Here is a 17,718-nt window from a genome sequence, read left to right as displayed (position 1 = left end):
GGAGTAAAAATTAACCCTCGTCCAGAAAGAGCGAGATCGTTTAGTATCTGCACACCAAGAAGGGAGCAGTGTAAAGCTGGGGAACCACCCCAGGTAGTGGGACGCAAAAGGGGGCCATATGCTGAAGATTCAGGAAAAGCAACAAAATGCACTTAAGTGTACTGAAAGACACCCTGCAGCGTAGATAAAGGGCAATCCCGAGTGCAGCTCAGAAAAGCTACCTGACCCATGGAGATATAGGACCAGACTTCGCAGCAGCGAAGAGAGATGTAGGAAGAAGAGTACCCATGGTAATCTGTGTGTGTGTGTGTATGTGTGTATATATATATATATATATATAACCTACTGGCGGTCGCCAGTAGGTAGTTATAGTTAGGACCACGTTTCCATAGGAAAACCTCAACATTCTATTTTGAATAACTTTGGCGCCGGTCGACGAATCCTCGCGAATTTCTCAAAATAGGTGGGGCGCTACGCTCCGCTCCTACCCTGAAAGTTTCGGGGGGATTCGTCAAGCGGGGGCTGAGATAAAAGGGGGGTCCCAAAACGCGTTTTTCCCATGCATTTTTCCATAGGACCTTTAGAACGAGCTACAGCCCGAACGGCTGAACAGAATTACTAGAAATTTGGCAGAGAGGTAGTCCCTAGGTCAAGGAAGTGCCTTTTGTAGGTTTGGTGTAAATCTGTTCAGTAGATTCTGAGAAAATAGCCTTTAAATCAATATATATATCTGAGCCCGCTTACGGTACGCTTACCGTACGCTTACCGTAAGCTTACCGTAAGCTTACGGTGGCGTGCGCGAGCGCGATTCTGATTGGCTCTTAGATCTTAGTAAACATTCGAATCGGCCGAAACCAGGAAGCGGCGTCCGCCATTTTGTCTCTCGCACTGAGTGTTGTTTATCAAACATGATGGCCAAAAACATGTTACGGGGCTGTTTTGACAACTCCCTCCCACATAGTCATGTTGAGGGAGTCCCCAAACATCCCCCAAGAGCAAAAACGGTTTTATTTTTTTTTCGGCAATTTCGCGGGGTACGCTTACCGTACGCTTACCGTACGCTTACCGTAAGCTTACCGTACGCTTACGGTAAAAAAATAAAAATAAAAAAAACACTATCCACACTTACCCCACCCCCTGTGCTTTTGGTGGCCGCAGGCCACCAAATGTGCAGGGCTTATTAATAGAGAAAAAAAACGTAATTTTGGCAACATGAAATTATAAAATCGAAATAAAAAAAACACTATCCACATTGACCTCACCCCCTGTGCTTTTGGTGGCCGAAGGCCACCAAATGTACAGGGCTTATTAAAGTTGATAAAAACCGTGCACGGAACGAACTGCGTTAAGTGGGCGCGCACGCCACAAATGGCGTAAAGTAACTTAGCATTTAAAAAAACGTACAAATTCACTGAAAAAACCATAGGTTTCACACACGTTATAGTTAGGAAATAGCATTTAAAAAACCTTGCTAATTCACTGAAAAAACCATAGGTTTCACACATGTTATAGTTAGCTGGACATTTTACTGATAAAAAACCAATGAAATTCCCCCGTTATAGTTACTGTAGGCAACTATAACTCACGCGACCGTAATCCTCTGCTGATGACATATGTGTCTTTATGAAAAAAAAATATTTGTAATATATGTATAGCTAAAATTTAATGGAAGAAGATATGGGCAAATAAGTGTCTAAATACAGTATTAGCATCAGCAGAGGATTGCGGTCGCGTGAGTTATAGTTGCCTACAGTAACTATAACGGGGGAATTTCATTGGTTTTTTATCAGTAAAATGTCCAGCTAACTATAACATGTGTGAAACCTATGGTTTTTTCAGTGAATTAGCAAGGTTTTTTAAATGCTATTTCCTAACTATAACGTGTGTGAAACCTATGGTTTTTTCAGTGAATATATATATATATATATATATATATATATATATATATATATATATATATATATATATATATATTCCGCAGGACACACGTATCTTACAAAGAACGTGAGACAGGCCACACCAACTGTGCTTAATTCATTCCTTTATTCCAGGCAAGAACAGGCATGACGCGTTTCAACTCTAGGCGAGTCTTAATCATATGCAGGCTTCAAAATGGTGGGATCGCCAGCTTTTAAAAGTACGTGAGTTTAAACATTGAAAAAGGACTTGTACTCCCAAGTTTGATTTAAAGCAGCAGTTAGTATTTAAATTCGGCAGGTTTACTTTGCTCGGAGATGAAAAGTACACATTTTCCGTTTTGTAGTTCAAGGATAAATACCTCACAAAAATAAAGTATTGTCACAAACTGTCATTCATCTCTGAGAGATTCGTTGATTTTCTCTCTTTTCGTTTCTTGATGTAGAAACTCCTACAATAACCAAAATGCACTTCTCCTGCTGCGTTTCACCCACTCGGAATTCAATGCAGTTTATAGCAGAAATTCAACTTGCCTTCTATGCGCACTCCTGTATATATAGCGCCTTCAGAGGAGTAGTTCCATATTGTGGTCATATCAGGAGGGCACATTGTAAAAACCAGTCTATTCCGCTACCACCAATTTTTCAGTTTGTTGATTGCCTTCCCAACAAAAAGCTTGAAAGCACACAGTGCGCATGGATCTTCCTCTCGCAAACCTTGGCTGTCGTACTGGCCATCTCCAAAGTAGCGGTGGGCCTTTCACAGGGCCCTACCATCCATCCTTCGTGAATGTTCAATATTTCCAGCCGGTGGGCTCTCCAATGTGGATCAGATCCAATGCAAGTAAGTTTCTGACAATAGGAGAGCCTCATCCTCTCGGGTCGGGGCCTGTTACAGGTGTGTCTACATATTCATATATATTCATTCATTCACAGAAAAAAAAACATAGGTTTCAGGGGTGTTCTAGTTAGCTGGACATTTGACTTGTACAAAACCATTGACATTCCCCAGTTATAGTTAGTTCAGCTAACTATAACTCGCGCGCCCGCAATGCACTGCTGATGACGTCACATATTACATCACTCATGACATGGTCAGTGACATCACTCATGACATCACTGATGACATCTCAAATGGCATCATTGATGACATCACTGATGACATCCAGTGAATGTTTGTCTTTCTGAAAATTACATATTTTTTATATGTAGATCTCAAGGTCGATGGAAGAATAAATGGGTATATAAGTGTCTAAATGGATGATTTTTTTTGTTGTAAAATTGATTGTATAACGGACTGATTAAGTGTATCTTAGTGAATACATGGGTTACTGAGTAATGTTTAAATTAGTAAATATCTGTATCACTCACTTTGTGTATAAGTGACTGCATGGGTTGGTGAGTAGCTACATGAGTGTCTATATGGGTTATTGCTCGTTTTTTCAAGTATCAGTAGGAGTGTCTGAGTGTCTGTATGGTTCAGTGGAGGGTATTACTTTGTGCATAGATGCATTAATGAGTACGTCATTGTTTGTATGTGTTGAAGACAGTATGTGTGCAGGACTGTATGGGTGGATGAGTGTGTGTATGAGTGTGTTAGTGAGTGAATGACTGTCTCAATAGTGTCCTTATAAGTAACTACAAATGTTTTAAACTACTATATGTGAGTATTGATGTATACAAGTGAGTATATGTGAGAATGAGAGATTGGAAGAGTTCCTGTATGAATAAGTATGTGTTTCTTTAAGTGATTTTTTAAAAGAGTAAGTATGTGTAACTTTCTGTACAAGTAAGTGTGCTGGTGTGTGTATAACAGTATATGCAAGTAAATGGATGTTTGATTCTTTATTAGCATGAGTGACTGTGTGAGTAACTATGGATGAGTGGCGGTGTGTAACAGGATGTATAGGTGTATGAGTATATATGATAAGTGAGTACATGTATGAGTGACTATATAGGACTATTGGTGTATGAGTGGATGTGTATGTAGATATTAGAATTACTGAATAGGTTGTAACTGGTATTGGTATGACCATTGTTTAGAAAATGTTAGTTTCTATTTTTGAGTGTGTGTATCAAAGGTTATATTAGGGTGAGAGGAGGTCTGCCACTCCATCACAAGGATGATGTCATCAGTGATGTCATGAGTGATGTCACTGACCATATCATGAGTGATGTAATCTGTGACGTCATCAGCAGTGCATTGCGGGCGCGCGAGTTATAGTTCGCTGAACTAACTACAACGGGGGAATTTCTATGGTTTTGTACGAGTGAAGTGTCCAACTAACTATAACTTTCCCTAAAACCTTTGGTTTTTTTCAGTGAATTTCAAAGGTTTTGTAAATGACAATTTTTAAATGTATTGTTATATTTATTTTTTTGGTACTGATTTACTACATTTTTGTAAACTATTTTTAGATATTTTAATTTTTAAATTACATAATAATTACATTATACATTACATTACAAAATATACTTTCTCAGAATGAATTACTTTAGTTTAAACACTTTGCAAATAGGCAATAGACCCAAGTACAGTAGTTACAGTTGTTGCAATGGGCAACACAATTTCAAACCCAATGCAACATTGAGCTCAATGGGAATTTCTAGTTAAATGCAATTAGTTACTTTAAGGATTACTTTTCTAACCACAGGACTGGATCCTAGATTCAATCCTGGGACATCTCCTGTAAACAGTTGAGTAAAAGCGTTTTGGTTACACTAGTGATTTTTAAGGAATATTATTGTATTTTAAAAGTTGACAAACTTTTCTGGTGAAAACCAGACAATGGATTCCTATGGAAGGAAATACAAGTTACTGGTAAGCACGGTTAGAATAACTTTGCAGGGTCAGTGCTGGGCTAAAAGATGCAGCACTGGGTTCTCTCCTGATAACAGGTGAGTAAATCGGAATTCATTGTTCGGATGATTTTTCTTCGGTCCAGTATATATAGAGCCACTTTCCTACACCATCCCCTCCCTTCACCACTGTGCAAACACGCCCTGTGGCGCGTTTAAGTTGGGGAAATTATTCCCCTTCAATCCTGAGGGTCCCTAGAGTCCAACTAGCCCACTAGGTACATCCCATAAGTGCCACAAACCTGCCTTGCAGAGAGGTGTAAAAAGGGGCGTGGCCTCAACACCTGTCTGCAACGCAGCTCCCTGGCGCATACTGGAGATACCTGTTGGCTATTTCGCCCTCAGGGACCCTCAGTATTGAAAGTGAATTAATTCCCCAACTTAAAACGCGCCTGTAGGAAGGTGGATATCTGACTATGGTTACCCCCAACTTTTTGCCTAGTGTCTAGCTGGTTTTTCGACTTAGTTGGCCTGTGATCCTGCCATTCAGGGTCTCAGGCTGTCTGCTCTCTCTTTAAAATGGACTCCATGTACCCTAGGTACATACCCAATTGGGAAGGATCACCTTATTGGACCCTGTACAGAGTACCCTAGGTACCCAGGGCACAGGTGTACCCTAGGCCGCCCAGGGGCTGCAGCATGTATTATGCCACCCCTGGTCTGGCCTTCCAATCAGACAACTGGCTGATCACTCAGCTGGGGCAAGGTCGTGTAATCACCCCTTGCTTAGATATAGTATACCTATATCTACCCTTATATATAGACACATTTGTACCCATCAGCCACTCCTATGGCAGGCCTTAACAATCCTGGAGGCAGAGTGCTTGGTAACATGTGAGATGATGCTCTAGCATGAGCTGAGCCTGTCTGCAGCTTTCGGAACCATGTCCTTATAGCTGTTCTATGATATAGCCTACCATATACTCTTAAAGTGCCTTATAATCTTAGACGGTTATGGTAACTATGGTTTGGCTTTATCAAAACATGTCGTGTAAGGTGTCTAACACTTTGGAATAATACCCCCATACCATTTCTGGTGATGAGGATATTATTCCTCCCTTCTAGAGGGAGAGACATGTTAAAATCCTACTTTGCTGTTTAACTCTCACCAAAGCCTCAGCATCACAAAATGGATGCTGCTGCCACAGACACGAGTCTGACCTCCTGCTGCAGGGAGCCCGCCCAGCCAGGGAGGCCTGGACAATAGGTTTCCTGCTTGGGGAGGTGCTAGCACCTCCCCAGACGGACTTTAGTGTATTGGGGCAGGGAGGGCTGAAAGGAATGAGACATGCCTGGGGCACACAAGGTGCTCCATGCATAGTCCAGTTCAAACCGGTGCTGGGGCACTCCAGCCCCAGCTCTGGTGTGAAACTGGACAAAGGAAAGGGGGTGTAGCCACTCCCCTTCCTGGTCCCACCCATAGGAGGGACCTTGCAGGTAGCCCAGCCCACTAGCCCAGTATATTAGTAGCTAGCTGGGCCCTGCTAAGTTAGATTAACCTGAATCTGCAACTTGAACAGAAACTCTGGACCTTCGACATTCGACCTCAGGAAGAAGACTGAAGAAATCTCCCTTGTGGCCAAGGAGTGACCACCCTGGGCAACCAGGCACCATCCAGCGACCGCTGCTTGCTTTGCGACTGAATCCTACGAGGGACAACTGCAGAGACTGACCAGCGCCGAGACTTCCAGACACCTCTGAACCAGATCCACATCTCCAGCGAAGCGGAGACCCGTGGAGGCGACGAGGGATGTGGGACCCACGACTTGGGAAAAGTGGCTAGTAACTGACTAGCGCGACTTCTGAGGCTCCCTCGAGGCTGTGCTTGGGAAATTGAGAAGCCCCACTCCCGAGCACCATCTGCAAAGAAGAGCTCCCCACACTTCGTGTTCTGCGTGGGGCCCTTCTGCACTTGTGTTGCTTGACGTGTTGTCCGGTTGCTGGCCCGTTGGCTAGTAGCCTCTGCGACGACGAACCTTTGTTTTCATCTTGCTGGTCCGGCTCCTCCAGACTGGCACCCGCTCCTCTGTGAAAGAGAAGCACCCCAGACCTTCCTGGTCTGCACCAGAAGCAAGTCCTCCATCCTGCGTGGGTTCCGCTTGCCATGGCTTGTTGGGTCCTGACTAGACTTAGACGCCGCCGACAGCAAGAGCCTTCGTGGGACAGCTCGCCTCCTGGTCCTGGTCGTCCTCGACGTCTGGTACCCGTGGCTGCTGCGACAAGTTTCACCTCTTCACCTGCATCTTCACGACATCGCCTGGTTCCTTCCTGGTTCCTTCCCGGCTCCTGGCTGGTGACCTTGACTCTGTCTCTCCTGCTTGCAGGTTCCTTCCTTCTTGATCCCCACCTTGGGATCCACCGGACACTCTTCACTGACTGCCTGTCAGCATCTTTCCTTCAGGCATCCATAGAAGTCCACGACGAAACCCGACGCAAGTTCACACCTATGCACCCGCAGCCCGTGGGCTAGGTAACTTGGGTACTTCGGTGCTCACAAGGGTATTGACTATCCTAGGGTCTAGGTTCTGAGTCTCGACTTTCTAGCTATACCAGAAGTGTCCTAAAACTGCTCATTTCGAACTGCTATTGATTCTATCGACTTTTACGCATTACGGGTGAGTGTTTCCACTCTGCAGCTGAATCCCGTGGGCCTCCCACTTCCTAACTGTTGCTAGTGTAGTGTAGCCCCAGCGATTCCCTAGGCCTAGGCCTATCCTATTTCCGTGACAGTGGTCCTTATACCACTTACTTAGTATATGGTTTGCGTGGCCCCTAGGGCCTAACTGTATTACTTACCTGTGTGACTTAATGTATGCTTATCCCCTTCAGCGCTGCGCGGATTCCCCCGCGGTGCTGAAGGGTTCGAGCGCGGGCGGGGCCATGACGGAACGGTTCCGTCATGAGCACAGCTCAACCGATGCTCATGACGGAACCGTTCCGTCATGAGCATGGAAGGGGTTAAATAAGACTGTGTTGTACTTACCTCGAATCTCATAAATAGTGCTGAGGGTTTGACTAGAATAAATACACTATTTTATATATATATCTGTTGTGGTGTCCTTTCATTTGGTATTCAAGGGATTACATATGGTATAACTGCTGGCTTCACATGCCATTCAGAGTTTAGCCTAAGACTGCTCTTGTCCATGCTACCACTAGGATAGCTGGTCTATAAGGTTGACTTTACAACCAATCACCATAAGGGTTGTTTGGACTGATACAAGGTGTACACTAGAATTAGTGACTTCATATATCAGGCCAACTTCTCACAGCGCCACAGGGCGTGTTTGCACAGTGGTGAAGGAAGGGGGCGTGTCCTGAGGTGACATGTCTGCAAACACGCCCTGTGGCGCGTTTCAAGTTAGATAATTAATTCCTCCTCAATCCTGTGGGTCCCTGGAGGCCAACTAGCCCACCAGGTACCTTCAGTATGTGCCAGGGGGCTGCGTTGCAGAGAGGTGTTCAGAGGCCACGCCCCTTTTTACAACACTCCGCAACGCAGCTCCGTGGTGCTTACTGGAGGTACCTGGTGGGCTAGTTGGCCCCCAGGGACCCTCAGGATTGACAAGGAGATAATTCCCCAACTTAACCCACGCCACAGGATGTGTTTGCACACATGTGAACTCCGGCCCCGCCCCCTCCCTTCACCACTGTGCAAACGCGCCCTGTGGCGCGTTTTAAGTTGGGGGATTAACTCCCCTTGAATACAGAGGGTCCCTGGGGTGCAACTAGCCCACCAGCTACCTCCAGTAAGCGCCACAGAGCTGTGTTGCAGAGAGGTGTAAAAAGGGGTGCGGCCTCAGACCATCTCTCTGCAAAACAGCCCCCTGGCGTATACTGGAGGTACCTGGTGGGTTAGTTGGCCCCCAGGGGCAAGCCTCCAACGCCGCACCGGCGCAGACTCAGCCTCAACCACAACAGGCTCCGACTCCAAAGTAGGAAGCGGAGTCTGAGCCGCGGTGCCGACCTCTGCTCCGTGCAGGCGGTTGCCTGTCCAGAAGGCAGAGGTGTGCTCGAAGCAATGCTTTGAGCACCAGCATCCACCTGCGACGCCACAGGGAGCCCCACGGGGCTATGCGGTGCGGCAGGGGTGCTATGGGTCGTAGAGAGGGACCCAGCTGGGCCACACCCTGACGACACCATATCTCCTTCATCTCTGGGGGCAAGGGAGTAATTGGAGCCGGGGGCAAACCCACCAGCGAGTCAGTCGGGGACCCTGCAAGTAGCGGAGGCCCCAAGGATGCCCCAGGGACTGGAGCGGAGCCAAGGGAGGTCAGCAGAGCCACGGCATAGGCCTCCATTGGGGTCTGAGTCGTGCCTGCGCCCGGAGGGCTTCGGGAACCATTGCCTCCAAGAGGCGGAAGGGAGGTCGTGGACCTCGGCGACATGAGCCGCGACTTACCCAGAAGGGGTGAACGACGTCTCCGGGCCCCAGAGGGTGAACGACGTCTCCGGGCCCCAGAGGGCGAGCGACGCCACAACCGTAAACCAAAGGGGCCTGCCGGTGATTAGGCCAGATGATGAGATGACTCCGACCGGGACAGTCGAGCTGAAAGGAGCTTCATCCAGCGCTCCCGCCGGGACTTGGGCTTGAGGCGTTGTCAGGCATCGCAATCTGTTGAGTCGTGGTGTTCGCCCAAACACCACATACAGATAAGATGTGGGTCTGTCGCAGACATTTGCCGCGAACAGGAGGTACAGGTTTTAAAGCCCGAAGGCATCACACACTGTTCGACGCAAAGCGTCAAAAGGGGCCTGAAAACAGGCCAGAGGAAGCACTTACTTCTAATCTGTGTTGCACGCGGAAAAGGAAACTAACGTCAGCACGCCGGGAGGGACTTGTATGACCTCGCTGACATCACGTACATGGACGGCGTCAGAGCGGGGTCATGTGGCACCTTCCCCCGAACACGCAGAGGTGCTGCTGCAAAGAATTTTCAGGATCCAGTCTGACGCCTGGGGATATTCTAAGTTAAGGAATCTGCGGCTAGATGTCTCTATTAGATGTAAATAGCATCCATTGTTAAGCTGGACATCTCTGAAACTATAAGATTTCTTTTTAAAGTGGTCTGATTCCTTAGTAATGGTCTGGGGCACAGAAACAATTTAGTTTCTTGAGAGCACCTTATAAAGAAAGCAAAATACAAAGCGGACATAGTTCCTTAATCAACCTCAGGAGGAGGCAAGTCCGAGTTATCCCTGTGCAGCTTTAATCAATTGACATCCAATTGCACTCCTCTACAAACACATCTCCGACTTACACAAGATCAAAGTTGCAGTTGAGAAATATCACAACATCATGAGCCAGGTGTTTGTCATTCAGAGATCACGATCCAGAAAGAATGATCTTGGAGCATACATAGTCCGCACTCTCATTTTGTCATATATGGCAGGTACGTCTGGATGGCATTTTAACAAACCAAGACATGACACCAAATGACAGAAAGGCAGCCATGCTACAAAAATGTGGTGAACTTTTGCCCAACACACTTTATGTATATTGTGTAGAACATTTCCTATGGCAAAGGAGTAGGAAATTAAATTAAAAAAGTCAAGTTTTGGGCCCCACCTCCCTTGTCAAATTTGACCTTTTTACATACCCAACCAAATTTTAGACTCAGAGCTTGAGGTTTTAAGACTGTTTCCCCCAAAGTTCGGTGCATATCAGTCAGTGGGAGACAAAATTATTAAGGTTGAAAAAAAAAAAAAGGGGATGTCCTATGTACTGAAGTGTCGAACTTTACTACAGATGTCCAACAACGCCTTTATACTATTCATTCTTCCCCGCTACTGTCATTCTATCCCCAATTTATTTTTTCTTCCCTTTTCTGGGTCACATTATAAACAGAAAAAAAGCCTGTTAAGATCCCGCCCCCCGCGCACTTTTGAACATTTCCTTTTCCAGTAAAAATAAAAAATAAAAAGAATAAAAAGCTGTAAAGTTTTGTTTAAAAATTTTTAAACACCTGGTCTTTTGCAAAATTTCCTGCAAATAAAAATATCATTACGTAGGTTTGCCACAAAAACCTTTTTTGTGTGAACTGTTCTCTAAAAGTAGGTTTTCTTTGGGATTTCGCCACTGAAGCTGACCTTTTGTAGGTGGTTCATCCACTTTTCATAAAAACGTCATCACCTTCGCTGAACTAGGTCTGCCATCTTCACACACCCTTAATCACAGGCCATACTCAAACCACGCTATCTGGGAGGAAGCTCCCATTGTAAAACTCAGTTCCTACACGACAGCTTTTAGTTGGTCACTAGGCATTTTCCAAGACTGCCACGCACAGTGGTATGATGAAAACTCCTTATATCCGGATAGTTTCATGAGTTTTAATTTTAACAAAGCTGTAACAATGATTTTTAATTTTAAAAAATCTCATCTCGTGTAAATGCTTACCTACATATTCTGGAAAATAATCAATTATATGAGAGTTCTGGATTTTCTCCTCTAGAAGATCCTTTTTGTTCAAGAACAGAATGACTGAAGAGTTCAAAAACCAGGGATATGTGATAATTGTTTTGAACAAGGCCTTGCTTTCTTCCATTCGATTCTATGGGGGAAAAGATTTACAACACAATGTAAGCATACACATGGGAGCAAGCAGAAAAATAACCTTTACAGGGCATTCTTCACCAGACGTGTGAATCTTTTAACACAGGACGTTTAAATAAAAATATACATAAACAGAAATAACGGTTGGAAATCAAATCTAATCTTTCAAGTTCACACTTTCTGTCAACAGGTTCAAAATATCAAACCGGCAAAACATTTAAAATTATAAGCCTACATAATCCAAGCTGTAGTTTGTTTTCCCCCAGGGTCTAAATTTTCAATAAAAAAAGTTGAACCATTCACATTGGCATCATCCCAATTTAGATTAGATTGCTAAAACCTTTCTTCAGAATTCTTGAGAACCTCGCACACTTTCAAAAAGGCAATTTTAATGTCCCTTTAGCATTAGAGCTTGTTTACCAAAACCACCGATGGTATCCTAAACCCTTTCTACTTTGAAGCAGCAATTAAAATGAATGCAAAGTCCAACTACACCGGAAACAGTGAGGGTTACAGAGGCCACATATCAATCTATGGAAGGTGCACAGATCCTGGAGAATGTAATGGGAAAGTCACTTTTTTGTGTCATTCAATGGATTGTCAATTAAAGTTTACAATAAGTACCAACTTCAAATCAATATAGCCCTTATGAATGCAAGCCAGGCATAACTAGCTCCAATTCTAATCTAAAGAAATGTATGAGATCTTTTTAATATGCAACAGCATCAGTCCTCGATTCGGCCTAAAGATGGTAATGCTTGGAGAGCGTATTAAATTAGGGTACCCTGCAGATTTGATCACAAATGGAACAGTGCCTGTGACTGCTGCTGTTTCCGTCTTTTAAGATAACTGACATTTTAGCATTCGCCAGCAATCAGGGTCTTTTTGCACATATAATCTTGTTTGTGCACTGAAGCCAACGTCAATAATAAAGAAGCCGGATGTGTCTGATAATATACTTGTTTCTATGTTGAGGGACTTCGAATCAGACCAATCAGTGTTATATTACTGTGGAACATGAGCCTACATGCATTCCAAATCCAAACCTACTCTTCAAAAAAATATCTACTAACGGATCTTAGATTTTTATGAACCCCTTTCTCCTGAGCAAAGTTTGAAGAAAAAAATATAAGTTCACATGTTGACTACTACTGAAAAGTATTGCTGGTTACTGTCGAAGTTGGCCTGATGTATGATGTCACTAGTTCTAGTGAACACCTTGTATCAGTCCAAACAACCCTTATGGTGATTGGTTGTAAAGTCAACCTTATAGACCAGCTATCCTAGTGGTAGCATGGACAAGAGCAGTCTTAGGCTAAACTCTGTATGGCATGTGAAGCCAGCTGTTATACCACTATAATCCCTGGAATACCAAATGAAAGGACACCACAACAGATATATATATATATATAAAATAAAGTGTATTTATTCTAGTCAAACCCTCAGCACTCTTTATAAGATTAGAGGTAAGTACAACAGTCTTATTTATGCATACATTAAGTCACACAGGTAAGTAATACAGTTAGGCCCGAGGGGCCACGCAAACCATATACTAAAGAAGTGGTATAAGGACCACTGTCACAGAAATAGGATAGGCCTAGGCCTAGGGAATCGCTGGGGCTACACTACACTAGCAACAGTTAGGAAGTGGGAGGCCCACGGGATTCAGGTGCAGAGTGGAAACACTCACGCGTAAAAGTCGATAGAATTACTAGCAGTTAGAAATTAACAGTTTAAGGACACTTCTGAAGCAGCTAGAGAGTCGAGACTCGGAAACTAGACCCTAGGATAGTCACTACCCTTGTGAGCACCGGAGTACCCAAGTTACGTAGCCCACAGGCTGCGGGTGCATAGGTGTGAACTTGCGTCGGGTTTCGTCGTGGACTTCTATGGATGCCTGAAGGAAAGTTGCTGACAGGCAGTCAGTGAAGAGTGTCCGGTGGATCCCAAGGCTGGGATCAAGAAGAGAGGAGACCTGCAAGCAGAAGGGACAGAGTCAAGGTCACTAGCCAGTGACCACGTTGAACCAGGAAGGAACCAGGCGATGTTGTGAAGATTGCAGATGAAGGTGAAACTTGTCGCTGCAGCCACGGGGACCAGGAGACGTCGAGGATGACCAGGACCAGGAGGCGAGCTGTCCCACGAAGGCTCTTGCTGTCGGCGGTGTCAAAGTTGAATTAGGACTCACCAAGCCTTGGCAAGCGGAACCCACGAAGAAGGGAGGACTTGCTTCTGGTGCAGACCAGGAAGGTCTGGGGTGCTTCTCTTTTGCAGGGAAGCGGGAGTCAGTCTGGAGGAGCCAAACCAGCAGTGAATATTTCAGGATGCGTCGTCACAGAGGCCACTAGCCAATGGGCAAGCAACCGGACAGGCGCGGCAAGCAGGAAAATGCAGAAGGGCCCCACGCAGGACTCGTGGAGTGTGGGGGGCTGATCTTCGGTGCAGATGGTGCTTGGGGTTGGGGCTTCTCAATCCCCGGTGCACAACTTCGAGGGTGCCTCAGAAGCTGCGCTGGAAGATACTAGCCACTTTTCCCAGGTAGCCGGTCCCACGTCTCTCGTCGCCTCCACGGATCTCAGCTCGGCTGTGGATGTGGATCAGGGTCGGAGAAGTCTGGAAGTCAAGGCTCTGGTCGGGCTCTGCAGTCGGTCCCTCGTAGAACTTCAGCAAAGCAAAGAGTAGTCTCTTGATGGTGCCTGTTTGCACAGGGTAGCCACTCCTTGGCCACAAGGGAGATTCTTCAGCCTTCTTCTTTCGTCGAATGTCGAAGGTCCAGAGTTTCTGTTCAAGTTGCAGGTTCAGGATAATCTACTCTACTGGGGCCCAGCTACCACTCTTATACTAATCTGGGGGGCTGGGTTACCTGCTAGGTCACGCCTTATGGGTGGGACCTGGGAGGGGGGTGGTTACACCCCCTTCCCTTTGTCCAGTTTCGCGCCAGGACTGGGGCTGGAGTGCCCCAGCACCGGTTTGAACTGGACTATGCATGGGACACCTTGTGTGCCCCAGGCATGTCTCATTCCTTTCAGCCCTCCCTGCCCCAATACACTAAAGTCTGTCTGGGGAGGTGCTAGCACCTCCCCAAGCAGGAAACCTACTGTCCAAGCCTCCCTTGCCGGGATCACTCCCAGCAGCAGGAGGTCAGACTTGGGTCTGTGGCAGCAGCATCCATTTTGTGATGCTGAGGCTTTGGTTAGAGTTAAACAGCAAAGTAGGATTTTAACATGTCTCTCCCTCTAGAAAGGGGGAATAATATCCTCATCACCAGAAATGGTGTGGGGGTAGTATTCCAAAGTGTTAGACACCTCACACGACCGGTTTTGATAAAGCCAAACCATAGTTACCATAACCGTCTAAGATTATAAGGCACTTTAAGAGTATATGGTAGGCTATATCATAGAACAGCTATAAGGACATGGTTCCGAAAGCTGCAGACAGGCTCAGCTCATGCTAGAGCACCATCTCACATGTTACCAAGCACTCTGCCTTCAGGATTGTTAAGGCCTGCCATAGGAGTGGCTGATAGGTACACATGTGTCTATTTTAAGGGTAGATATAGGTATACTATATCTAAGCAAGGGGTGATTACACGACCTTGCCCCAGCTGAGTGATCAGCCAGTTGTGTCTGATTGGAAGGCCAGACCAGGGGTGGCATAATGCATGCTGCAGCCCCTGGGAGGCCTAGGGTACACCTATGCCCTGGGTACCTAAGGTACACTGTACAGGGTCCAATAAGGTGATCCTTACCAATTGGGAATGTACCTAGGGTACATGGAGTCCATTTTAAAGAGAGCAGACAGCCTGAGACCCTGAATGGCAGGATCTCAGGCCAACTAAGTCGAAAAACCAGCTAGACACTAGGCAAAAAGTTGGGGGTAACCATAGTCCGATATCCACCTTCCTACAGTTACAGTAAGCTGGACACTTAACTCTGTTCTGAAAGATGATTCTACCCAAAGATTCCTCACCTTGTGAATATTACCTACGCATCAGACTGCATCTGCGATTAGAAAGTGTATTCACCAGAACGATCATTACTGACGGTAAGTAACTTGTTGATCAAAACACTCAAATTTTCATTCAATCACTCATTGGCTTATATACCTTTAAATCCGGGCAGTAAATAACACTCAGAAGCTTTTAACATGCAGCTATCTTCACTTCTTCCACTATCCCTTTATCATCAACTCTGATGTCAACGCACTGGTTCCAACCCAAACAGTTCCAACACGGTTTCCATTTCATCCTCACTTTGACTATAGTTTAGTAGTGCCCTAAAGATTTACTTCATTCAATTAAGATGATACGACAGATTCCTCTTTCCTGACTACCTAATCAAGGCTCATACTCATGATCCTCTGGGACGGCTAACACCAAGCTATGGTAGCTCCTTTTTAGCAGCCGCCTCATCAGTTGGTGCATGAAATTGCCAAACCAAAGCACTAAAATATTCTAGCAATGTATTTAGCCCTGGGGCAGTTGTTGGTATTAAAGAATAAAGGCTTATCTTATCGCTTTAAACACGGGAATGTCTTGTCCTCCTACCACCAGACATTTCTTTTTATAAAATAATCCATTGTTAATGTTTAAATCTCTGTTTGACACATAGCACTTTGACTTCACACAGAGTGAAAGTGAAAGCAGTCATCTCTCTTAATATATTACAAAAAATGTTAATGCACGGTGAATAGGCCCACACTGGTATCTGGCCTGATCTCACCCTTAAATGCACCAACAGTCTTTTTTCTCCAATGAGCAGTGGGGGCAAAGTGGGGGTGGGGTGGGGTGAGAGGCTTGCCCCAATCTGTCGCCTTGGAGGGAGACGGGTGAACAGAAAGCCCACAAGACAAGAGTAAAATTTATTAAATAGGGCTTGGCCCGTCCTACCAACAGCCCATACTCCTAAAGCCCCAATGTTTTTCACCCCCTAGGTGCAAATTAGGGTATTTACCCACTATCTGCTCCCACAAAAGCATACAGGAGGCCAGGAACATATAAAATAAAAATTTAGTGGGGCCAGCCTATTGTGTCATGAGGCCACACCTCCACTGCTAAAGCCCCAAAGGTTTTTCTCCCCCCCCCCCCCCCACCACCAATCCCTCCCAACCCATTCACCCCGGCCCCTCATGGGGTAGGGCATTCCCATGGCAAGAGAGAAGTAATTTTGATACATCGGTGCAGAGTTTTGACATATGAGCTGCCAGAGAGTCCCCACCACTAATATGCCTCTCCCTAAAGAATGTCTGGTGCCGGGGGATTGGGGAAAGAGTGCAGTTCCAGGATGGGTTCAAACTCACACCCCATTCCGTTTCTCACTATTCTCATTGTTGGTCTGGTGTTTATTCACCCTGTTGGGGTGAGCAGAGAGGTGATAAACACCCCAATCAACCCACAAATGGGGGCTGAAATCCCACCTGACTACTGAGAGGAAAGGAATGGAGCCATGTGTGGACCTTATTGGCTTTGGTTCCCACCCCTTGGCACCAGACCGCATTTCTGCCCCCATGGAGAGGCAGAATGGAGCGCCCATATGTCAAAACTACATCCAAATAAGTCCCCATTTCCTCCCTGCTGCCATGGTGACCGGCTGCACTATGCAGGCACTGGGTCAGCCAGCAACCAGGTAAGGCTACCAATCCTGAGTCTGTCAGAAACTTAGAGAAAAAAGAAGCTATATGTCCAATACTTATGTGACAGAAAACTGTGTTCATAGCACAATATAGCTTTAGCGGAGGCAATTTTTAGAAAACACACTAACACTTTGTTGCACAGCACATTTTTACAATACGAAAACTGCCTCATTTTGGGGATTTTCTAGATTCTGGTCAGGGAAATACAAAAGAACCTGAGAACCTTTAGTATCCCATACATGTGGGGAACAAAAGTGGAACAAATCTGGCCTACATACCTACTGCTGTTGAAAAAGGATCTGGAGGGTTAAGTGCAAACAGCACCAAATATCAAAACAGGGCTCAGCACTGGGAATCGGGGACAGGGGGTTGCAGGCAGTTGGGGGTGGGGGGCACAACGCTTAAAGGTGAAAACAGAGCACCTTTCTGGTAGTTGTATGAAATGACCATGCCATTACCACACATGTAATACCATGCATTGGCCTTCACACCACGAGGCACTACATTGTGGACCTTTACCATGCATTTTTGTCATATATATGTAGATAGATCGATACATAATTTTATAATATTTTATTTTGATGGAACCCCCTCAAACTTAATTTTTATTTATTTATTTTTTAAATACTTACCTTCCTTTATTGTTTTGTTCCCAAGGATCTTAATATCACCCTTACCTCCGTTTACCTCTATCCACCCCAAACCCTAAAATCACTATTACCTCCCTTTGTCCAACCCTAAACTCACCCTTACCGCCAT

At 45.4% G+C, this 17,718-nt stretch overlaps 1 protein-coding gene across 2 annotated transcripts in view; it reads right to left on the bottom strand.

Annotated features, from left to right (window-relative positions):
• Positions 1 to 17,718, bottom strand: part of LOC146866107 (guanine nucleotide-binding protein subunit alpha-14) — a 452,892-nt gene that overhangs the window by 16,849 nt on the left and 418,325 nt on the right. For both annotated transcript variants that reach the window (XM_085633345.1, XM_085633354.1), the window contains exon 6: positions 11,173 to 11,326. In XM_085633345.1, the coding sequence (XP_085489471.1) occupies positions 11,173 to 11,326 (154 nt within the window). The remainder of the gene's footprint in view (positions 1 to 11,172; positions 11,327 to 17,718) is intronic.

The sequence above is a fragment of the Triturus cristatus genome, chromosome 2_1 (assembly GCF_964204655.1).
Source record: "Triturus cristatus chromosome 2_1, aTriCri1.1, whole genome shotgun sequence".
NCBI lineage: Eukaryota > Metazoa > Chordata > Amphibia > Caudata > Salamandridae > Triturus > Triturus cristatus.
This window is presented reverse-complemented; position numbering and strand designations above follow the sequence as displayed.